Source organism: Thalassophryne amazonica, chromosome 5 (assembly GCF_902500255.1).
Source record: "Thalassophryne amazonica chromosome 5, fThaAma1.1, whole genome shotgun sequence".
Taxonomy (NCBI): domain Eukaryota; kingdom Metazoa; phylum Chordata; class Actinopteri; order Batrachoidiformes; family Batrachoididae; genus Thalassophryne; species Thalassophryne amazonica.
In genome coordinates, this window is record NC_047107.1 from 100,869,517 (window position 1) to 100,894,264 (window position 24,748).

General features: G+C 40.4%; 1 protein-coding gene across 3 annotated transcripts in view; it reads left to right on the plus strand.

The window, feature by feature from the left end:
* Window positions 1-4,465: 4,465 nt before the first annotated feature.
* Window positions 4,466-24,748, plus strand: part of erap1b (endoplasmic reticulum aminopeptidase 1b) — a 53,459-nt gene continuing 33,176 nt past the window's right edge. For 2 of the 3 annotated variants that reach the window (XM_034170971.1, XM_034170969.1), the window contains exons 1-11: window positions 4,466-4,553; window positions 6,042-6,559; window positions 7,764-7,902; window positions 8,144-8,278; window positions 9,522-9,642; window positions 17,567-17,721; window positions 18,219-18,332; window positions 18,486-18,617; window positions 19,723-19,854; window positions 21,990-22,073; window positions 22,195-22,358. In XM_034170971.1, the coding sequence (XP_034026862.1) occupies window positions 6,072-6,559; window positions 7,764-7,902; window positions 8,144-8,278; window positions 9,522-9,642; window positions 17,567-17,721; window positions 18,219-18,332; window positions 18,486-18,617; window positions 19,723-19,854; window positions 21,990-22,073; window positions 22,195-22,358 (1,664 nt within the window). In that variant the 5' untranslated portion in view covers window positions 4,466-4,553; window positions 6,042-6,071. The remainder of the gene's footprint in view (window positions 4,554-6,041; window positions 6,560-7,763; window positions 7,903-8,143; window positions 8,279-9,521; window positions 9,643-17,566; window positions 17,722-18,218; window positions 18,333-18,485; window positions 18,618-19,722; window positions 19,855-21,989; window positions 22,074-22,194; window positions 22,359-24,748) is intronic. The other variant, XM_034170972.1, reaches the window with a different exon arrangement.

Sequence of the window (24,748 nt, forward strand, 5' to 3'; positions counted from 1 at the left end):
GGATTTCTTGCCTCTGTCTTGTATTCTGGAAAAAGATTACAAGACAAAAGAAGTTCTATGAAAGAAAAAAAAATGGATATCATATTATGGAAAATACAAAGTGTGATTCATGAAAATAGAAACGGACCAATCAGAAACTATCTTACAAGAATTTCAAACCTGTAAGTGTCACTTGGTTTTCGATTTTGTGCTTTCCTTTGTGAGTCTTTGAGTCTCTAAAACTACAAAATGAATCAACTTGAATTGAGGTTCAGGTTCAGGTTCAGATCAGGTTCATGGACATTAGTTCATGAATGTGCTCATTATAAAACAACCATCGATGCATCTTGATGCATCGTTTGTCTAAACAGAATGTCTTTTGTCTCACTGTCTGACAAATTTAAGTATTTTTAATAATCCATAGTAGGCAGAGGTGTGGCCAAGTGTTAGTGCACTTGGTTTCAGTACAAAAGGTTCCTGGTTCAAACCCCACCCCTGCAGCATTTTTCCATGTAATGTGAAGGTCCATCAGGAAGGGCATCCAGTGATTTGTGCCAAATCAACATGCAGATGCAAACTGGATCTGCTGTGAAAACAAGGGGAACAGCTGAAAAGTTTTACTTTTTATGAATAAAGACAGAGTGAAATTCAATGAAAATATTCAGTTGATAATTGCTAGTAAATGTTACTTGAGTTATTCTTTTCGATAAACTCATTTATGCAAGTAAAATTTGCTTATGAATTCTACTTTTAAAATTTACTTGGAATTTATGAGTGAAAAAACTTGCCTAGATTTTTTTCAATCTCAATCTCAATTTATTTATAAAGCACTTTAAAATGCACCAACAACCAAAGCGCTGTACACAACAAAAACAGGCAAGTTAAAATAAATAAATAAATAAAAAGCTACAGTTAAAAGCAGAAACACTAAAAAAAAAACAAAAAAAAAACATGTCAAGCTGCGTTAAAAGCCAAAGACAAAAAATGTGCTTTAAGAGACGATTTAAAAGCAGAGAGAGAATCAGCCTGCTTAATGTGCAAAGGAAGATCATTCCACAGTCTCGTGGCAACGACTGAAAAAGCTTGGTCACCTCTACGCTTCCTCTTTGACATTGGGATAACCAGCAGTGACAAATCAGCTGACCTGAGTGAGTGTGAAGGATGGTTCGCAGAGTATGCATTTTGCTGCTTCAGTGGCAGATAAATTTGACAGTCATCAGCATAAAAATGAAAAGAGATATGTCTCCTAAAAATTGATCCCATTGGGAGTAAATACAAAGAAAAAAGAAACGGACCAAGTATGGAGCCTTGAGGCACCCCACATGCAAGGGGCACTGCACACGATTCAGCAGCTCCAATACGGACACAAAAACTTCTCTCTGAAAGGTAGGATCTAAACCAATCTAAAACAACACCCTTAATGCCCACCCAGTTTTCCAGGCGAGACAAGAGGATCTGATGGTCCACTGTATCGAAGGCCGCTGTTAGATCCAATAGGACCAAAACAACACAGTGACCAGAATTAGTAGCTATGCAAATGTCATTAAAAACCCGCAGCAGTGCCGACTCAGTACTGTGACGGGATTTAAAATCAGACTGAAACAACTCCAGGGTGTCATGATTATTAAGAACTCAACTGGCAGTATACAATTTTCTCCAAAATTTTAGAGAGAAAAGGAAGTTTGGAAATTGGCCTATAATTGGACAATTCAGAAGAATCCAAACCAGATTTCTTAATAATTGGGGTCACCACTGCATTCTTGAAACTGGTAGGCACTATACCATTAACCAAACTCCCATTAATAATATTCAATACATACGGTGCCAACATGGAAAAAGCCTCTTTAAGAAGACGAGGTGACAAAGGGTCATTTGGAGAACATATGACCAATAATATCTCTCAAAGACAGCAAACTGACAGACTCAAACTGGTCAAAAACAGCTGAGCATGTCACAGATATAGAAGGGTCATAAGCAGGAGAACTAATGAGGCCCCTAATACCAGAAACCTTTTTAAGAAAAAAACTCATAAAATTCTCACACAATTCAGTGGAGCTCTCGAGGCAATCCATTTGTGGTGCACTTAAAACAGAATTTACAATCTTAAAAAGAACATGAGGATTGTGACAGTTCAAATCAATAACATCAGAAAAGTACTTAAATTTAGTAGCCTTCATAGTTTTCTGATAAAAACGCCAACAGTCACGCAATAACTGGAAGGACAACTGAGATCTGTCCTTCTTCCACTTTCGTTCAGCAGTCCTACACTTGCGCCTGACAGTGCGCGTAACATCATTCATCCAAGGCTCAGATCGACGTTTGGAAGATCTAAGTTTCAATGGAGCTACAGTATCTAAGACAGTCTGACAGATCAAGTTGAATTCAGAGGTGAAGGAGTCAACATCTAAATTAAAGCCGAGACACTCAGAAGAGCTGATCACAGCATTAAAAGTAGTGGAGAACTGCTTTTAACGCTGTGAATACAAGTAAATATCACTCCAAATTTTTTCAGTGCAGCATGATGCAAGCAAATAATGCATCCTGTTATTGTGCAACTTCAACCAGTTTTTAAACATATTTGTTCATCAGAAAATGCTGTGGAAGTTCTGTGTGATTATGAAGGACCTCAGTGGAAACAAGTATCCCACATTTTTATGTTATTCCTGATTTTTAACATATTATTGTACAGACTTTGCACATTTTACATTTTGTATTGAATACATCAGATCAAATACAAAATCTGAAGAGAGCTGACTTGAATGACATCAGAACAGTTACAATGGAGAAAAGTCTGCAGACATATTTTTTTTTAGATTTTTCAGTGCAGTTCAATGTGATTATGTTGGCACTTAATTGTTCTGAATTCCAACAAGAGGGCGCTATTGTCCTCGTAAATGAAGGAAGTGTCATTCATAAAGTTACATAATGCTTATAAGCTTACATATGTGTGGCCCAGTTCCTGAAATAAAACATCTACTGTGAAACAAACATTTACACTCATAAATTATATGAGTCTATGCATTGCTGTCATTATACGCCAAGGACATAATAAAATCATTGGCGTTTATTTATTTATTTGTCTGACTGTTTGCAGGATTACATCAAAACTACTGCGATTCTCACCACATTTGCACCACAGATAGATCAAGTATCAAGTAGACTTTATTAGCCCCCCAGGGGCAATTCGTTGTGCAGCCAGCAGTAGAACACATTCGGACATACATAGACATAACAAGATAGATATTGAAGGTAATCCGGATTCAGATTGGTGAACGTCAGACATGTCTGATTGCTCGCGTCATTATTATGGGCAGCACTGCTGTCACAGCAAAAAGGTCATGGGTTCAATTCCCACGTGTGATACTTCATCCTACATTTAAAGATATGCAGGTTAGGTGAATTGAAAACTATAATTCCCCAGGTCTCCCTCGCAAAAGAGGTCAAAATTAGAGGTGGGCAGATCGATCCTAATATCGATAATATCGATACCGACGCTGGTATTGATATTGAACAATGTAAAAAGATCGATACTCAAGCTTTTTTCTTTCCCGCACGCACTGAATGCTGTGCACGCAGATTCATCAAAGTCTACTCTCTGTCTGTAAGAGCAGCGCTGCACTGTGTCACACAACACGGAGCAGTGCACCCTTGTATTGTGGTTTGTCAGCCCTCTACCTCAGGAGATTTTGTTTTAAGTTGTGTTGAGTGATATTTAAAAAAAAAAATGTTGATTGTGATAATAAAGTATTTTGTTGTCACGTACAATGTTTGGGAAAATTCTATCCTAGGTCTTTTGGATCCTATGGATCTATGAAGCTTAAATATGAAAAAGTATTGGTATCGTTATCGATATCAGCGATACTGGGCCTGTATTTTCTTAGTATCGGATCAATACCAAAATTCCCGATATCGCCCACCTCTAGTCAAAATCTCAATGGGACTAACCTGGTGGAATTAAAAAACAAAAAGGCATTATTAATTATTATTTTTTGCCTGTGTGTGAAACGTGATAGGTCAGTTTTCTGTGCATGATGTCATAATCATCAAAATAAATTGACCTCAAACATGCTCTAATTAAACCCTAATTATGCCAGTTATTTGTTTCAAGGGTTTTAAAAGTTAGTTCATTAAAGACGCAATCATCTTGGTGTATGTAAACCTTTGACTCACTTTCAATTCAAAATGTGTGTATATATATATACACACACACACACACACACTCACACGAGCTCTGTAGTTTGTGTGACAGTTGTAACCGTCAAACAAAAACGCCGGTGTTCTCCACATTTTTAATCACACTTATGTCGCCCTCTATCGGTACATCACATCGTTGCGGAACTACTGCTTTGTGACTGTAAAAATAGCGCCACAAATGATCTTTTTTCCTCCTGAAAGTAAAAATAAATAAATAAATAAATAAAATAAAATAAAATAAAATACAGTGATTATAAATATTGTGTTCAAATGACAGATGTTCGGCGGACGGGTTCCCATTTTCCCAGCATGCAATTCTTCTTTATTTCACTTTCAGTTCTGTGTTTCTGCTGAAACTGCTCCGAGCTCAAAACGGCACCGTAAGTTCGGCTGCTACCAAATATACTGCGGCTGTGGAAAACGAAAAAAAAAAAAGAGAGAGAGAAAAATTAGGTGATATAGCGTGTCAGAATTGGTAAAATGCACTTCTTGTACAGGAAATGGAATGAATGTGTGCGTCGTCGTCGTTCGTGGTCAGCTGTAAAAGCTACATTGTTGTTGCCACTGACTAGCATTAGCTACAAAACTATTAGTACATGATATTGTCTGTGAAATTTGTTTACTTTGGTAAATTAAGACCTATACGGGTGTCTGGTGACAAACATGCCTTACGATTATGACCACTAGAGGGCACTGCGGTCTATAGGAAACTGACGCAGATGGTCAAAGGTTCTGTCTTTTCACTAACTGCAAGCATTCGAGGTATTTTTGTTTGCTGTTCTGTTTCATGGCTTCCGGAGTCACGAGGTCACTGAACAGAGGTGTTTGGTGATGCTGATATCTTTGCAGGAGAAAGAAGGTCCAAGGTTTTAGGATCCTGGTGCTTCCTGTGTTACTCAATGGCTGTGAGACTTGGACAGCTGGATATCTTAGGTCTGTCCAGAGGATCCTTGGGTACCTCTGGAATGACTATATTAAATGAGAGATTACTTTGAGAGACTCAGAAGAGAAGTATCACTTGCATTGTGAGGTGTTGTGCAGCATTTCTCTATCCATCGTGCTTGTGCCTACTACCAGCCTGTGGCGTATGTGGAAGGTGGTTGCCATCCAGGAACCACAGTGGTTCCATGATGTTGTGGATGCGGGAAGGCGGCACCAGCACATCCTCCCAAACTTGACATCCTGCTTTTTCTATAGCCAAAATAATCTTTTCCTCTTAAGTTTGCTGTGCGCTGTGAGGGGGAAGGGCTGGATGAGCAAGACAAGGACTGTATCAGAATTACATTACTGTGCCAGACTTCCAGAATTGTGCAAACCTATTGTCTTATTGTCAGTAGGACCATGTTGAAAATGTTGTTCAAGTTTCCAACTTTTTTGAACCAAAATAAAAGTCTTTCTGCACATATCTGAGAAATTTAATCCCATGCTTGCTCGCCCATTTAAGAGAACCCAATTTGCAGATTGAGTGCCACAGCCATTTTTGGAAGAATAAAATCCTTTTGATGCAGTCCACATTAGTATTTCACGGAACAGTTATAACAAGTCAAACTTATGCATTCATCCTCAAAAATGACCAACAAGGGCTAATATTTTATTAAAATGGTCCACGTGAATTTTTCTGTTCATTTAATGGTGGATTAATAAATTAATTCTCCTGTGTAGTATTGTGAATAAACTACAATACTATCATAGTTTTATAAATCAATAAAATGTAGGCAGATATAATGCAACACAGACATAGAAGAAATTACATAATACATATATTATTAAACATTATTAGCCAAGAAGTGGATGTCATAATTATTGTGTTATTGATTTTAAAATGCATGGTATAGCGAATATTTTATAATAAACTTTCATTCCAACAGGTAAGCGGGTTTCCTGATTTGCTTGTCACCATGATTGCAGCTGGTCTCCTGTTGCTGTTTGTTCTCCTCCCTCCAACATCACAACTGCAGCTACCAGACCGTAGTTCATCCAAGATTCCTCATGTAGCCACAAATGGCAAACCCTTTCCCTGGAATAGCATGAGACTTCCAAAAACAGTCTCACCCCTCCACTATAACTTGACTGTTCACCCAAACTTGACGACGCTCGACTTCACCGGTGTTGTTCGTATCTACCTGGAGGTGCACGAACACACTAACACCATTGTTTTGCATGCCAAAAAATTGCAGGTATCCAATGTTCTTCTCCTAGCACCTGAAGGTGTGAGACCTCTCCAGGTTCTGGAGTATCCTCTTTTCCACCAGCTCGCTCTGGTGTCAGACATGAAGCTGACCAAAGGCAGCAAGTATGAAGTTCAGCTTGAATTTGCTGCCAACTTTTCTGACAGCTTCCACGGTTTCTACAAAAGCACGTACCACACCAGCACGGGGGATGTCCGGTAAGATTTAAACTAATTTATTATGAGTTAAGGTTTTTAAAGCTGCCATGGAAGGAAATAAACAACAATCAGAAAACAATATGGGATGTAAGAATTTGTGTAAAGAAGATATACTATGTTGTTGATGTTGGAGATGCTGGTACAGCTACTACAGCACGTTGTTCCTACACCGGAATGCTGGCTGATTTATCCCTGAGTACTCTTGTTTGTTACAGTGTGTTTGAAAAGGACACTAAATTAGACTGCTCTGACATTGAAAAATGGAGAGGTGAAGGACCACAATTCCTTCTAACCACATTTAATATTTTAATGAGTTGACAGACTATTATGGAGTGTAATATTATACAAATAATGACTGTTTGTTTATGAGTTCAATGGTATGAATATTTCATGAGGTGAAAGATGGAATGTTCCATTCAACAAGGCAAAGCCGAGTTGAATGGTACGTTCCAGCTTTCACCAAATTAACAATTAGTTCCCTCGAAAGAATGAAAAAACATTCATTATTTGTTTTATATAATGTCTAAAATAGATCCTTGTCATTTGATATTTTATTAATTTATAAACAACAGAAAGGGACTTGCATTTTGGTGTGCTTTACTGGTGCTTAACAGTCAAACAGAAACTTTAAACTGGAGTCCAAAATTTCAACAATGTAGTCTGTGATGCCATGCACTGACTTCATGTACTTCAAAAAAAAAAAAGACTTTGTGTAGTTCCTCAGTCCAGCGAACAGTCACGTCAGAAATTTGTCCAGCTTTTCAGCTTTTCATCTGAACAGCTCTTCATGCTTCTAGACGGCTTAGACATAGTGGATTTGTTTTTTTGTGTTAGAAGAATTAACAGTGTCAGTTAGCTCCTTCAAATCGTCATCTGCAGCAAAACAAACTCATCTGTTTTGCTAAATGCTGCCCCCGGTGGTTGGGGTGTGCAGTAGCACATTTCATATAGCACCAAAATTGCATGCTAACAAATAACTGTTGCACAGTCAGTGAAACACAACGGCAAATGGTATGAATAATCCATGTCACGTGACATGCAGCCCACCAATCAAATGACAAGGATCCACTCAGCCGTTATATAAACTACAATATGAAGTTCCCAATTTGTTACTGAATAGTACATATGGCTGTATCGGCTTATTTATTTATTTTACGAATAACACATTGTCTTATAATACTGACAATCACTTTTATGCTTTTAGGGTTCTGGCATCTACGCAGTTTGAGGCGACTTTTGCTCGCGCTGCCTTTCCCTGTTTTGATGAGCCTGCCTTTAAAGCCTACTTCACCATTCAGATAATACGGGAACCGCGCCACATTGCTGTTTCCAACATGCCTAAGGTATGCAAAAATGCAGCAATATCAGATTGTGTAGATCTAGATACAAACCTTAGAAAAATCTGATGTGCTCTCACCTTGATTGAATCCCCCAGGTGCTAATTTACTGGCTATGGAGTAACATTTCAGTGTTCTGTTGAAGGATACATGATGTCGTTACCCTAATCATCACAATAAACCAATGGACATTTTTTCTGTGATGTCTCTATTGATCCTGTTTGTCATTCTCACCTTTGTTTCTCAGGTAAAAACAGTGGAGTTGTCGGACAGTTTACTCGAGGATCACTTTGACACCACTGTAAAGATGAGCACATACCTGGTGGCCTTCATCGTGTCTGACTTCTTGTCCATGAGCAAGACCACTCAGCATGGCGTGAAGGTGGGAGACACTTGCTATGCCATCACTTAGGCCTGGTTCACACGGCAGGATAATTAGGCCGATATCAGACCCGATCTTCCCCTTCCGACAATCTTAAGGACGCCCTGACAATTGTGATGATGCTAAAGATAACCTTATCAGATATTCCTGCTGTGTGTGGTGTGTTAAGAGCGCTCAGATCTGCTCGGAAGGACATCAGGAGCACTCCGATCGCAAATCTGGTTATTCAACATGTTGGATTTTTTTGGCCCGATATCGCAGCATTGGCCAAGTGGTTAATGCACTTGGTTTTAGTGCAGAAGGCTCCGGGTTCAAATCCCACCCCTGCCACATTTCTCCATGTAATGTGGAGTTGCATCAGAGGTGAGTGTTAAATTATGACAAAGATTATGACTGAGCCACTCGTGACCTTGACCTTTGAACTGCATTTCCAAAGTAGATGTTTTCCCAAGGCACCACTTGTAAAATTTGTTGCTGAAAAGCTAAATACTTCTCAAGTTATAACACACACACACACACACACACACACACACAATGTGTCTGATGGCAGGTTTGAAAACAACCATACTCATTTCCAAAAAGGATTCACTTGATTTCTTTTTTTAGTCTTGGGGGTAAAACAACAGTTTCAGAATGACTGAGAACCTTCATTGCCATAATTAATGCAGCACATTTGTCGAAGGATGCCAAGTGCTTCACAGAATAAATAACTAGACGTTACACAAGGAGAATGTGTGCCTCCAAACAGGTATTTCCACCATTCTGACTTTTATTCCCATTGCATGTTTGTGACATCACAAGTCACAAATCCAAAAAAATGATGCAAAATAAAACCATAATCAAAGAGCTAAAAGAAACTGTTTAGAGGTATGGATAACCAGGAAAAATTTGTTTATTTATATATTTGACACAGGAACTGTGTCTGCACAAAATTTAATTGCAGTGCTTGGGGCACTTTTTGTCACATTCTCATAGACAAATAAGACCAATCACATCACCTCTTACATCCTTTGTCAGGTGGGGGTTACATAGTATTTATGAAAATGTAACAGAATATCATTAATGTTCTATGAACTGTTTTTTTTTTTTTTTTTTTTGTCAAATGGACACCTTTTTATTCAGTTAGATTGTCATTTTGAGTTACATTTGTGACATTTCCAATACTAAATACTTTGCGTACATTTGAAGCTGTCATTCTTGTAACTTCATATTAGAATGTGTTTTTCATTCTGATTCCCTACAGATTTCAGTCTACGCTGTCCCTGAGAAGATTGACCAGACAGCCTTTGCACTGGAAGCTGCTGTCAAGCTGTTGGACTTCTATGATGACTACTTTGGCATTCCTTATCCACTACCCAAACAGGGTCAGTAGAAGTGCCCACATATTACCTCACAGATTTAACCTCTTGGAATAGTCACTTCTGGGGGAAAGTTATATTTCTGCTTTTATAGATTTTAAAGATAAAAATGGTTCCGGAAACCGTCTTGTGCACTGGCAACATTTCCTGTATGTTTGTTTTGTGAATTGTTTTGAAATTTGTGTCTGTAGCATGGCCCAAGCAGAGGGTCACCCCTTTGAGTCTGGTCTGCTTGAGGTTTCTTCCTCAGGGGGAGTTTTTCCTTACCACTGTTGCTCTGGGGGTTGGTAAGGTTAGACCTTACTTGTGTGAAGTGCCTTGAGGCAACCTTGTTGTGATTTGGTGCTATATAAATGAAAATAAATTCAAGAAGCATCTGAGTGTTTAAGCATTTTATGTTGCACTTTGCTAAATATTCCCCAATTTTGATACCATGGATCATCATATTTTGCTCGATAGGCTGGAGAATCATTTTGGGATTACTGGAAGTGCCCTTGGGTGGTTGACGTCATACCTGTCCAGTTCTCACTGTGTTTTGTACAATAACACTGTTTCTAATCATAGTGACATGAAGTTTAGGGTTGGGAATATACTGTGGCATTTTGTGATTGCCTTTCATTGCTATGCTAATGATACTCAATTGTACATGCCGATAACTGCTGGTAATCTTATCCACTTAAAATCTTTAGAAGATTGGCTTGCATCAGTGAGAAGTTGGATGTCTAGTAACTTCCTGCTTTTAAACTCTGATAAGATTGAAATGAAGGTTCTTGGTCCAGTGAGCCATCGGCATCAATTTGACCAGCTAGCGCTTAGCTTAGGTTCATGTGTTATACATCATACGGACAAAGTGAGGAACCTTGGGGTAATTTTTGATCCTACGTTGCCCTTTGATCTCCACATTAGAGACATTACGAGGACTGCTTTCTTCCCTTCCATCTACGAAATATAGCGAAGATTCACCCCATCCTGTCTTTGGCTGATGCCGAGACCCTGATTTATGCTTTTGTTTCTTCTAGATTAGATTATTGTAATGTCCTATTTTCAGGGTCACCGCAGTTCAGCATTAGGAGTCTCCAACTAGTTCAGAATGCTCCTGCCAAACTTTTGACACGAAGCAGAAGGTTTGACCACATTAGCCCCATTCTGCCATCTCTTTACTGGCTTCCTGTCTCTGAGAGCAGACTTTAAAGTTTCACTGTTAACCTATAAAACTGTTCACGGACTGGTGCCTGGCCAATTTGGTGAGACCCTACGTACCAGCCCGGGCTCTGCGTTTGCAGGATGCTGGACTGCTTTGTGTTCCTAGAGTGAAGGAAAAAGTCAGCAGGTCAAAGAGCTTTCTCTTACCGTGCCCCTGCTCTGTGGAACAGTCTCTCTGTGTCAGTGAGGCAGTCAGATTCCTGTGACACTTTTAAGTCTAGATTCAAAACGCATCCCATGCCTATAAATAGCATTTTATGTCATTATAATTCTTATTGTGTTAATTGCTTTTTATTTATTTTTTTTATTCTTTTAATCGTGTCTTTTTACTTTTCAAATGTGCGAATGTTTCTACATGTGTAGTCTTTTTTTCTGCAGCCAGTGTCGATGAGGTGACAAATTTGCAATGTGAGAAATATGTCATTCACAGGGGAAATTCTGTTGTGCAGTTTACTTCAACTAGTGGTGAACATCTTGATGTCACATTTTAAATTTGTGGAGTTATATGCACTCGCTGCAGTGTTAAATTAACATTGCATGAATGCTTAAATCAAGCAGCCCCTCTGCTTTGTGTATGCCTGATCCTGTCATCTGAGAATCTGAGCAGGGTTAGGTCCTGATGAGTACTTGGGTGGGAAACCTCTTTGGAAGACCAGTTTTTCCAGTTCAAACTGGAGCTGCATCAGGAAGGGCATCTGGCATAAAACGTGCGAAGTCCCAAGATAGTACTGATAGTCCCAAGAGCTGTACTGGTTCCGGTGTGGCAAGAACCAAGATAATCTGTGTGTGGCAAGATCTGATAGTCTCAAGATCTGTACTGGTTCCGCTGTGGCAGCCCTGAACAAAACAGGGGTAGCCAAAAAATGAACAACAACATGAATGTATCCAAGAAGAGACTGTAATACTCCTATCACATCTTGGCGAATTAGTCAGTGTATGTTGACTGTATTAAAAATGCTGGCATATGTCTAATAAGTTATGAGTAAGTTTTGTGTAAGAGCATGTTGAAGCATGTTGATACACATCGTAAGATGGTGAGTACGTGGAAAAGTTTTGGGCATACACAATATTTTTGACATATGCCAGCATATGTCTCATATGTCCCGCATATGTGGGCCATAAGTTGTAGGTAAGTTATATGATTGTTGACACACGTTTCTTGTAAGTTACTCATCAGTCAAAATATGTTCATTGATGCTGTCCATTGATTAGTTGACCAACTGAAAGCTGTAGTCCTCATGCGAACAGCTCACACTTACAAATATTAAAACCATTCATACACGGAGTAAACATAAAGTCTTAATCTTACCTGTTTGTTACAGTCAGATTCATCATCACAGCCTGACGAAAACGTATCTATGCAAAGCGTCCTCATTTTGGAAAACGATCAATCAATCAATCAATCAATCAATCAATTTTTTTTTTATATAGCGCCAAATCACAACAAACAGTTGACCCAAGGCGCTTTATATTGTAAGGCAAGGCCATACAATAATTATGTAAAACCCCAACGGTCAAAACGACCCCCTGTGAGCAAGCACTTGGCTACAGTGGGAAGGAAAAACTCCCTTTTAACAGGAAGAAACCTCCAGCAGAACCAGGCTCAGGGAGGGGCAGTCTTCTGCTGGGACTGGTTGGGGCTGAGGGAGAGAACCAGGAAAAACACATGCTGTGGAGGGGAGCAGAGATCGATCACTAATGATTAAATGCAGAGTGGTGCATACAGAGCCAAAAAGAGAAAGAAACAGTGCATCATGGGAACCCCCCAGCAGTCTACGTCTATAGCAGCATAACTAAGGGATGGTTCAGGGTCACCTGATCCAGCCCTAACTATAAGCTTTAGCAAAAAGGAAAGTTTTAAGCCTAATCTTAAAAGTAGAGAGGGTGTCTGTCTCCCTGATCTGAATTGGGAGCTGGTTCCACAGGAGAGGAGCCTGAAAGCTGAAGGCTCTGCCTCCCAATCTACTCTTACAAACCCTAGGAACTACAAGTAAGCCTGCAGTCTGAGAGCGAAGCGCTCTATTGGGGTGATATGGTACTACGAGGTCCCTAAGATAAGATGGGACCTGATTATTCAAAACCTTATAAGTAAGAAGAAGAATTTTAAATTCTATTCTAGAATTAACAGGAAGCCAATGAAGAGAGGCCAGTATGGGTGAGATATGCTCTCTCCTTCTAGTCCCCGTCAGTACTCTAGCTGCAGCATTTTGAATTAACTGAAGGCTTTTTAGGGAACTTTTAGGACAACCTGATAATAATGAATTACAATAGTCCAGCCTAGAGGAAATAAATGCATGAATTAGTTTTTCAGCATCACTCTGAGACAAGACCTTTCTGATTTTAGAGATATTGCGTAAATGCAGAAAAGCAGTCCTACATATTTGTTTAATATGCGCTTTGAATGACACATCCTGATCAAAAATGACTCCAAGATTTCTCACAGTATTACTAGAGGCCAGGGCAATGCCATCCAGAGTAAGGATCTGGTTAGACACCATGTTTCTAAGATTTGTGGGGCCAAGTACAATAACTTCAGTTTTATCTGAGTTTAAAAGCAGGAAATTAGAGGTCATCCATGTCTTTATGTCTGTAAGACAATCCTGCAGTTTAGCTAATTGGTGTGTGTCCTCTGGCTTCATGGATAGATAAAGCTGGGTATCATCTGCGTAACAATGAAAATTTAAGCAATACCGTCTAATAATACTACCTAAGGGAAGCATGTATAAAGTGAATAAAATTGGTCCTAGCACAGAACCTTGTGGAACTCCATAATTAACCCTAGTCTGTGAAGAAGATTCCCCATGTACATGAACAAATTGTAATCTATTAGACAAATATGATTCAAACCACCGCAGCGCAGTGCCTTTAATACCTATGGCATGCTCTAATCTCGGTAATAAAATTTTATGGTCAACAGTATCAAAAGCAGCACTGAGGTCTAACAGAACAAGCACAGAGATGAGTCCACTGTCCGAGGCCATAAGAAGATCATTTGTAACCTTCACTAATGCTGTTTCTGTACTATGATGAATTCTAAAACCTGACTGAAACTCTTCAAATAGACCATTCCTCTGCAGATGATCAGTTAGCTGTTTTACAACTACCCTTTCAAGAATTTTGAGAGAAAAGGAAGGTTGGAGATTGGCCTATAATTAGCTAAGATAGCTGGGTCAAGTGATGGCTTTTTAAGTAATGGTTTAATTACTGCCACCTTAAAAGCCTGTGGTACATAGCCAACTAACAAAGATAGATTGATCATATTTAAGATCGAAGCATTAAATAATGGTAGGGCTTCCTTGAGCAGCCTGGTAGGAATGGGGTCTAATAAACATGTTGATGGTTTGGATGAAGTAACTAATGAAAATAACTCAGACAGAACAATCGGAGAGAATGAGTCTAACCAAATACCGGCATCACTGAAAGCAGCTAAAGATAACGATACGTCTTTGGGATGGTTATGAGTAATTTTTTCTCTAATAGTTAAAATTTTGTTAGCAAAGAAAGTCATGAAGTCATTACTAGTTAAAGTTAATGGAATACTCAGCTCAATAGAGCTCTGACTCTTTGTCAGCCTGGCTACAGTGCTGAAAAGAAACCTGGGGTTGTTCTTATTTTCTTCAATTAGTGATGAGTAGAAAGATGTCCTAGCTTTACGGAGGGCTTTTTTATAGAGCAACAGACTCTTTTTCCAGGCTAAGTGAAGATCTTCTAAATTAGTGAGACGCCATTTCCTCTCCAACTTACGGGTTATCTGCTTTAAGCTACGAGTTTGTGAGTTATACCACGGAGTCAGGCACTTCTGATTTAAAGCTCTCTTTTTCAGAGGAGCTACAGCATCCAAAGTTGTCTTCAATGAGGATGTAAAACTATTGACGAGATACTCTATCTCACTTAGAGTTTAGGTAGCTACTCTGCACTGTGTTGGTATATGGCATTAGAGAACATAAAGAAGGAATCATATCCTTAAACCTAGTTACAGCGCTTTCTGAAAGACTTCTAGTGTAATGAAACTTATTCCCCACTGCTGGGTAGTCCATCAGAGTAAATGTAAATGTTATTAAGAAATGATCAGACAGCAGGGAGTTTTCAGGGAATACTGTTAAGTCTTCTATTTCCATACCATAAGTCAGAACAAGATCTAAGATATGATTAAAGTGGTGGGTGGACTCATTTACTTTTTGAGCAAAGCCAATAGAGTCTAATAATAGATTAAATGCAGTGTTGAGGCTGTCATTCTCAGCATCTGTGTGGATGTTAAAATCGCCCACTATAATTATCTTATCTGAGCTAAGCACTAAGTCAGACAAAAGGTCTGAAAATTCACAGAGAAACTCACAGTAACGACCAGGTGGATGATAGATAATAACAAATAAAACTGGTTTTTGGGACTTCCAATTTGGATGGACAAGACTAAGAGTCAAGCTTTCAAATGAATTAAAGCTCTGTCTGGGTTTTTGATTAATTAATAAGCTGGAATGGAAGATTGCTGCTAATCCTCCGCCCCGGCCCGTGCTACGAGCGTTCTGACAGTTAGTGTGACTCGGGGGTGTTGACTCATTTAAACTAACATATTCATCCTGCTGTAACCAGGTTTCTGTAAGGCAGAATAAATCAATATGTTGATCAATTATTATATCATTTACCAACAGGGACTTAGAAGAGAGAGACCTAATGTTTAATAGACCACATTTAACTGTTTTAGTCTGTGGTGCAGTTGAAGGTGCTATATTATTTTTTCTTTTTGAATTTTTATGCTTAAATAGATTTTTGCTGGTTATTGGTGGTCTGGGAGCAGACACCGTCTCTACGGGATTGGGGTAATGAGGGGATGGCAGGGGGAGAGAAGTTGCAGAGAGGAGTGTAAGACTACAACTCTGCTTCCTGGTCCCAACCCTGGATAGTCACGGTTTGGAGGATTTAAGAAAATTGGCCAGATTTCTAGAAATGAGAGCTGCTCCATCCAAAGTGGGATGGATGCCGTCTCTCCTAACAAGACCAGGTTTTCCCCAGAAGCTTTGCCAATTATCTATGAAGCCCACCTCATTTTTTGGACACCACTCAGACAGCCAGCAATTCAGGGAGAACATGCGGCTAAACATGTCACTCCCGGTCCGGTTGGGGAGGGGCCCAGAGAAAACTACAGAGTCCGACATTGTTTTTGCAAAGTTACACACCGATTTAATGTTAATTTTAGTGACCTCCGATTGGCGTAACCGGGTGTCAATACTGCCGACGTGAATTACAATCTTACCAAATTTACGCTTAGCCTTAGCCAGCAGTTTCAAATTTCCTTCAGTGTCGCCTGCTCTGGCCCCCGGAAGACAATTGACTATGGTTGCTGGTGTCGCTAACTTCACATTTCTCAAAACAGAGTCGCCAATAACCAGAGTTTGATCCTCGGCGGGTGTGTCGCCGAGTGGGGAAAAACGGTTAGAAATGTGAACGGGTTGGCGGTGTACACAGGGCTTCTGTTTAGGACTACGCTTCCTCCTCACAGTCACCCAGTCGGCCTGCTTTCCCGGCTGCTCGGGATCTGCCAGGGGGGAACTAACGGCGGCTAAGCTACCTTGGTCCGCACCGACTACAGGGGCCTGGCTAGCTGTAGAATTTTCCACGGTGCGGAGCCGAGTCTCCAATTCGCCCAGCCTGGCCTTCAAAGCTACGAATAAGCTACACTTATTACAAGTACCATTACTGCTAAAGGAGGCCGAGGAATAACTAAACATTTCACACCCAGAGCAGAAAAGTGCGGGAGAGACAGGAGAAGCCGCCATGCTAAATCGGCTAAGAGCTAGTAGCTGCGTTAAGCTAGCGGATTCCTAAAAACACGCAAAGTGAATAATGTGTAAATAATTTAGAGGTGATTCAGCAGAAGGAGTGCTTTAGTTAAGGCACGTAAAGATTACACTGGGAAACAAATCGTAATCTAGATAACTAGATCAATCTAACTGCGCAGATTAAACAGCTAACAGATACAGAAAAACACCGCTGTGCTCCGGAACAGGAAGTGATACAATACCGCAGTGAGAGACAACCACCAGTCAACGATGTCTGAAAGTAGTAGTTCCTTGTTGTGGTTGAATAAATGTAGTGTTTTAAATGAAGTCCCTCTGTGTTTTGTGTGTTTCTCAGCCTGAACCAGAGAACACCAGCACTTTATGCCACAACAAGAAAATAAATTTATTTTAAAAGTTGAGTCACAGCGCCTCATTCATTCACATCAGTGTTTACCACAGGCATCAGTCAATTCTTCAGCATTCTGCACGCAATGAAAATAAATCTCATGAGCCACCAAGACAAAATAAAATAAAAATTAAATAATGTTAAATTACTTGGTCTCCGTGTGGAGTGGAGAGGCCGTGCGAGAGTGTACCCGTGGTCGATGATGTGCTTGTCAATATTTGTATGTTCCACCTGCCAAAAAAGGGTTCTGCCAGCAGTGGAAATGCAAACCAAGCTAGACTTAACTGTTCCAACCCGTACCATACTGTGCAATACCAGCCCAGACTCATCGGTGTAAACTGGTCTGTCAGCATACGCTAGTTAAATCGTCAAGGTGTGACAGCTGCATAATGTATTTGATGTATCCAGCGTATTTGGCGCATGTGTCATACGTCAGCATATGCTGGCTAAATCCTCAAGGTGTAACGGCACTAATAAATGGATTATGAAGTTGTTGTTTTTTTCCATTCCTAAGCTGTATTCCTGTTGTTACTGTTGCCTGCAGATCTGGCTGCTATCCCTGATTTCCAGTCAGCTGCGATGGAGAACTGGGGGCTCACCACCTACAGAGAGACAGCCCTCTTGTTTGACCCTGACAAGTCATCGGCTTCAGACAAACTGGGCATTACCCAAGTCATTGCACATGAACTCGCACACCAGGTAGGTAACATGGATATGGATCACTGTGCCTTTACTCTGGAAACAGCCCCCTGCGACCCAGTCTTGGAAAAGAGGTTGAAGATGAATGTGTATGTGTATTTTACAATTTGCAAATGTATACTGTAAAAACTTGAACTTAAAAACTTAACATCAATTATTTCCTTAAAAACATAAGATAACTCACATGGTTGTTTTATGTTGACACATTTAAATTTAAATTTCATTGAACTGGCTACAACCTTAAGTTGCAATGCCAATAGCTCATGAAGTTAAGTTGAAATTTTATAACTCATTATGTTAAGTGGAAGTAAATTATAGAAACAAGTTAGAGTAACTGATTGAAGATAATCACTTTTTACAGTGTATCAGCATTTAACACAGGAATTAAAAATAAAAATACTTGTTCTCTTAAACTGTTACAAGGAGGAATTTTACACCTGTGTGCATCCCTGCCTTGACTCATGAAACAATGTTTACATGTTTTCCTTCTTGTCCAGTGGTTTGGGAATCTCGTAACAATGGAGTGGTGGAATGACCTGTGGCTCAATGAGGGTTTTGCCAAGTTCATGGAGTTTGTCTCTGTTGGCATCATCTACCCAGAACTACAAGTGGTGAGAGTGCAGCACAGATGACAGAACTTTATAAATCAGTTGTCATTTTCTCTGGGGCTAATTTTGTAGTGTCTGTGGTGGGTTTCAAGTTGTTTTTTTACCCCAGTGCTTTTACTATCCTTACCTAATTTTTAATATATATAATTTTCCCAGGATGACTTCTTTTTGGGGAAGTGTTTTGAAGCCATGGAAGTAGACTCCCTCAGTTCCTCTCATCCAGTCTCCACACCAGTGGAGAACCCCACCCAGATCCAGGAGATGTTTGATGATGTTTCATATGACAAGGTCTGTTGTGCTTTCCTCCACCTGTTAATCAGGAAATATTTAAGTATTGGAACTGTCCCAGGCAGGCCAACACTTTTTACATGTATCTGGTTCCAAACACACAAAATGGGTAGTACTTTATAACAACTATGGAGTAGTTCTTTTTATTATTTTTAACATGTGCAAAGAACATGAGAGTACATATACATCATAATATAATGTCATATTTTTCAAGTTGCATACACAATCAGTTTTTCTCAGCATTCTGTACATTTCTCCAACTGGTCCTACACCACTGATCCAATGTTTGGGGGGTCTAATTGCAACCATTTTCTGGTTATAGCTTTCCTATTACTTGCCAAAAGTATCTTCAATAGGTATTTTTCCTTCTGTAGGACCGTTTCTGGTATTTTACAGATATAAAGTAACAAAAGACAAATCTAAACCCACCCCTGTTATTTTATTTATTTTTGGTAGCCACCTCCTTCAAGGATGACTGGCTTTTCGGACAGGCCCAAAAACATGGAAGTGATTGTCCATAGAGGTTCTACATTGTCTCCAACAGAAGCTTCTGCTCTGTGTGCCTGTTTGCAGTACTCTTAATTTCGGAGTTATACAAAAATTTCACTACACTCATCCAGCCGAACTCCCTCAGTGATTTTAAGTATGCAGTGGTTACTTGTGTGTCACATATTTCCATCCAGATCTCTTCTGATATTTGTGTGGAAGTAGTTACCTCCAGCATGACTTCATCCTCATCAGCGTCGCAATTGTTCTCGTAGCTTTCCTCTTCACTGTTTCTTCTACGGTCTCTCCTTTATCACGTCTTGAACCTTGTTTAAATTTCGTCTTTTTTTGTTTATTCCCGTCCATGCTAAATTTCAATGCAGTTTTTTTATCTTAATGTTCTTCAAAGGGGATAAATATCCAGCCGGTTGTGAATGGAGTTTTTAGGGTGCCAACTGCTTCAGCACCACTGGAAGTCCCATCTATGGAGAAGTTCTGTGTTAAAGAATTACGTATTGACAAAGACTGATGTCAAACTGTACCACTGAGAACACAGAAGAGCAGTAAATCACATCACAGAGTTTTTTTCTTCTTCAACATACTTGTGTTTAATATTTAGGGAGCCTGTATTCTGAATATGCTTCGAGACTTCATGACCCCTGAGGCCTTTGACATTGGCATCATCCGTTACCTGAAGCGCTATAGCTACCAGAACACTGTCAACAGCCACCTGTGGGAGAGCCTGACTAACGTTAAGTGATGTGTGGGTGATTAGCTTAGTGTGTTTAAAATTTATGCAGAATTATTAACATTTAATTCCACTTTTGTTTTAACATCAAACTAGCAGCAATTTGTTGTTGAAGCCAAGGCTGAAACTAATAACCTGTTGTTGTTGTTGTTTAAACAATTTTAGTTGTTAACATTACTGTTTCCAATCATTCAAATGAATGCTGGTTTGGCCAATAAAGTATTAAAAAGGATAACTTTTTATAATAAGGGTATGTTAATGAATGCAGTAATAAGCATTAATTATCAGTCTATTAAAGGAGACCTGCATTGAAATAAATGTGGTCAGATTTCAGAAAAGAAATAGCTGATATGTATTTATAAGACCCTTGTGAATGCAGTAAAGTAAATCTGTAAGCCCAAATTTGTAATTCACGGGAGAAATATTCGTTTAAAAATGACAAATTTGCAGCTAACATTTAGCCCTCTGTGAAAACAGTTTGTACATCCGGATCATTTCCATGACGTTGGTGACAAGACGACGCGTTCCCGCCTTCAGTCCGATCCCGCATTGAAATTGATTTTATCTCTTAGTAATGCTACTGTTATACACATCCTGGTTTCAACATCCAAAAGTAAGCTGCAATGAATGTGAGATACAGCTCTGCTTGCTCAGATCCGGGGATCAGATCAGCGGCGGCATCGACAGCGGGCGACATTATTCCCTGACGCCTCGCTCTCACTGCCCCCGATGCGCTTACCGAGTGCATGCGCTCGTTAAATTCCGCCACAGCACTCACACCCCCGTGTCTGCTGTGCAGCCAGCACCACCTCTCTGTCTACTGAATGGAGTTGCAGCCAACTTGGCACAAGTCCAGAGACTACGCTCGCCGTTTTAATGCAGTGCGCGCGGTGACACCTGTTGCTCGCAAGGACAGACTTCTTGCTGCAAAATCTGCAGCGCCGCACATCTCGGTAATCGGAGCCGCAGAGCTCCGTGGCCGCTGAGAGAGGTTTATATATTTTTAATGACTTGAATTCTTTGCGGGTCTCGCCTCCGTAGCCCGCGACGGTACACTGGAGGTGAAAGACAGTAGATTTTCAATGCGACACCACTCAATCAAACGGGCGTATGAAAAAGTCCACAAAAATAATTTTCAAGCACAAATAAATGTGTACTCACCAAGCGTACTGCAAGACAATATGAAGTTTTCAAAAGTAGATCCTTCCGTATAAGACAAGAAAAAGGTGCAGATGCAAACTGACGTAAATCCACAAATTACAGTTGGCGTGCGCAATGCATGCTGGGAGAGGGTCTTGTCCCTGACGTCTCGGTAGCGTCCATGATGAGAGGGACAATTTGCAGAGGGCTAAATGTTAGCTGTAAATTTGTCATTTTCAAATGAAGATTTCTCCGTTGAATGACAGATCTGGGCTTGCAGATTTACTTTACTACATTCAGAAGGATCTTACGTGTAAATATAAGTCATTTTTTGGTCCAAAGATCTGGCTGCATTTATTTCAATGCAGATCTACTTTAAGACTTACTTGTGTTTAGTAATAATTTATTAAGCATCTTTATGTTAACTCATTTATGTATCATTTAATAAGTTAGAAAGAAATACTGTGCACCATTAATACATGATTACTAATCACAGTTAACTCTTAATTCAATTCCCTGTTAGTTAATGCTTATTACTCCATTAACTAATGCCATTTAAATTACCCTGATTGTAAACTGTTACCAAAACATGTTTTAAAACCCGTCTATGATTTGCTAGAACCTGGAGACATGGGAAATTGTCTTCACCCGAACTCCAAAGCTATTCAATTTAAACTGTTTCATAAAAAATATAAAAACAAGTTCTTTTATTTATTTTTTTATTATAGAAGCTTTAAAATAATAAACCATTGGCATGTGTTCTTTAAGAAACAAATTATGTAATTGTCAAAACCTTTTTTGTAACTGATTGAAAATGATTTTCTGCTGATCAACTTGGTTGATTTTTTTTTTTATACCCATAGAGTATCAGTCGTAGTACCAGTTAGAATTACAAAATTTTCTACATTTTATGGCTGTGCAATGAATGTTGCTTTTAGCAGCTGTACTGGCATTGCTATACAGTGCTTACATGCAAAGTTTGGTTACATCCCCTTCAGATCTGCAACCCAGACAGTGTGGAAGAAAGAAGCATGAAACAGGTCGAATTCTGCTCGAAACGCAACCTCCAATCTGGATCTACTGTAAGATTTTATGCTGTGACATAATAAGTGACTTGATTATAAAGACATCATTCAAATAATGTGTTAATTCAAATTTTAGTGTTAATCTGGGTAAAGCCAAATCCTTTTGTACTTTAAATTGTATGTGGAGAAGTCGTACTCTGATGAATTGGACATCAAGGCCATCATGGACACCTGGACCCTCCAGGAGGGCTTCCCTCTGGTTACTGTCGAGGTCAGAGGTCAAGAGGTCAGGCTACATCAGGAGCGTTATCTGAAGACAGATGACAAGTCACTCACTAAAGGGTAAAATATCAGAGTCAGTGGCACAACAAATTGTTTGTTGAGAAATTCCATTTGTTTAAATGCTTCTTGTCTTTCTTTTACCTGTCCACACACACGTGTATGTCCAATTTGTGTGTGTGTGTGTATATATATATATATATATATATATATATATATATATATATGTATGAAACTGCTCAAAAAAATTAAAAGGACACTTTGAAACCACATCAGATCTTGATGGGGCGGGGGGATGCCACTTTGGTTGATGAAAATGAAAATTGTCAGTCTGCAGAGAGCTGAATTCAAAGACACACCTAAAATCAAAGTGAAAAAATTATGCAGCAGGCTTCTCCATTTTGCCAAAATTTTATTGCAGCAAATCACAGTAGTTTGTATGGCCCCCATATGCTTGTATGCATGACTGACAACGTCGGGGCATGCTCCTCATGAGATGATGTCTCTGGACGAGGGCATCACTTAGCTCCTGAGCAGTCTGAGGTGCAACCTGGCGGCGTCGGATGGAGCGAAACATAATATTCCAGAGGTGTTCTATTGGATTTAGGTCACGCGAGCGTGGGGGTGAGTCAATGGTATCAATTCCTTCATCTTCTAGGAACTGCCTGCATACTCCCGCCACCTGATGCTGGGCATTGTTGTGCACCTGGGGAGGATCCCAGGACCCACTGCGCCAGTGTAGGGTCTGACAGTGGGTCCAAGGATTTCATAGCGATACGAGTGCTCTTGTCTAGCCTGTAGACGTTTTTGCATCCTTCCAGGGATATGCCTCCCCAGACCATCACTGACCCACCACCAAACTGTTCATGCTGCATGATGTTACAGGCAGCATAACATTCTTCACGGCGTCTCCAGACCCTTTCACATCTGTCACATCTGCTCAGGTTGAACCTGCTCTCATCTGTGAAAAGTACAGGATGCCAGTGGCGGACCTGCCAATTCTGGTGAACACAGGGCCACTTACAGGATGTCAGGCCTTGAGGCCACCATTGTGAAGTCTGATTTGTTTGTTTTTTTCTTCAGAGGTGTTCACACCATTGGCCTACTGGAGGTCATTTTGTAGGGCTCTGACAGTGCTCATCCTGTTCCTCCTTGCACAAAGAACCAGATACTGGTCCTGATGATGGGTTAAGGACCTTCTACGGCCCTGTCCAGCTCTCCTAGAGTAACTGCCTGTCTCCTGGAATCTCTTCCGTGCTCTTGAGACTGTGCTGGGAGACACAGCAAACCTTCTGGCAAGGGTATGTGTCGATGTGCCATCCTGGAGGATTTGGGTGACCTGTGCAACCCTTGTAGGTTCCAGGCACTGCATCATGCTGCCGGCAGTGACACTGACCCTGGCCAATTGCAAACTAGTGAAAAAAATCAGTCAGGAAAGATGAGGAGGGGAAAAAATGTCAGCTGCCTTCACCTGTAAAACCATTCCTGTTTAGGGTGTCATCTCATTGACTACGTTTACATGCAGCCAGTAACCCTTTCATAACCGGAATATTAGCAATAACCCGGTTGTGCACGGCTATGTAAACACCCGCAAAAACCGTAATATGCTCATATTCCGGTTTTTAAAAACCCGAATAAGACCCCTGGGTTACTCCTTTTCTAACCCGAATATCAAGTCATATAAACGCGCATCGGGATATCCCCATAGAAAGGAACTTTATTTTGTGTTCTGTGCATGTCCTATCCGCAAGGAATCTTGGTCTTTTGAGTACGGCAACAACTTGTATGCGGTGCGCGCAACCCACCGGACACCACAGAAGCAGATGTAAACAGTGCATTGTGTTCTGCGTCCTTATCAGGCGGGACGGTTGAGGCACCGGTCGGCATCACCGCGATTGCTCTCACTGCCTCCAGTGCGCTTACTGAGTCTACGGGCTTGGTAAACGCCGCAGCGGGCCACTCACACCACACCCCTCTCTGCTGTGCGTCAACAGGTCCAGAGACTACGCTTGCTGTTTTGATGCGGAGGCAGTCCGCAAGGATAGATTTCTTGCGGAAAAAATCCACAGCGCCGCACGGTCTCAGTAAATCGCAGCCAAGAGCTCCGTGGCCATGACTTGGATTCTTTGCGGGTCCCGTATCCATACCCCCGGAGGCAGTGAGCGAAGGGACAGCACGCGCATTGTGTTCTGCGTGTGTCTGTTAAAATCTTCTCGCCCAGAAGAAAAAAAGTGTTTACACAGGAGAGAAAAGTGAGAACATGTTCATGCCTGTTTGAGAAAAGTGTATAAAGTGTGTAGTGAGGGGTTTTACACGAAGCAGGATTACACGAACGCCAGATCAAATCAAGCACCGGTGGACGACATGCGTCGCTGTTTAGCTGGGGATATTCCAAATGATACCAGTGACCATGTATACAGGAGTAACTCTGTCTGCTTAAGCATGTAAACGGG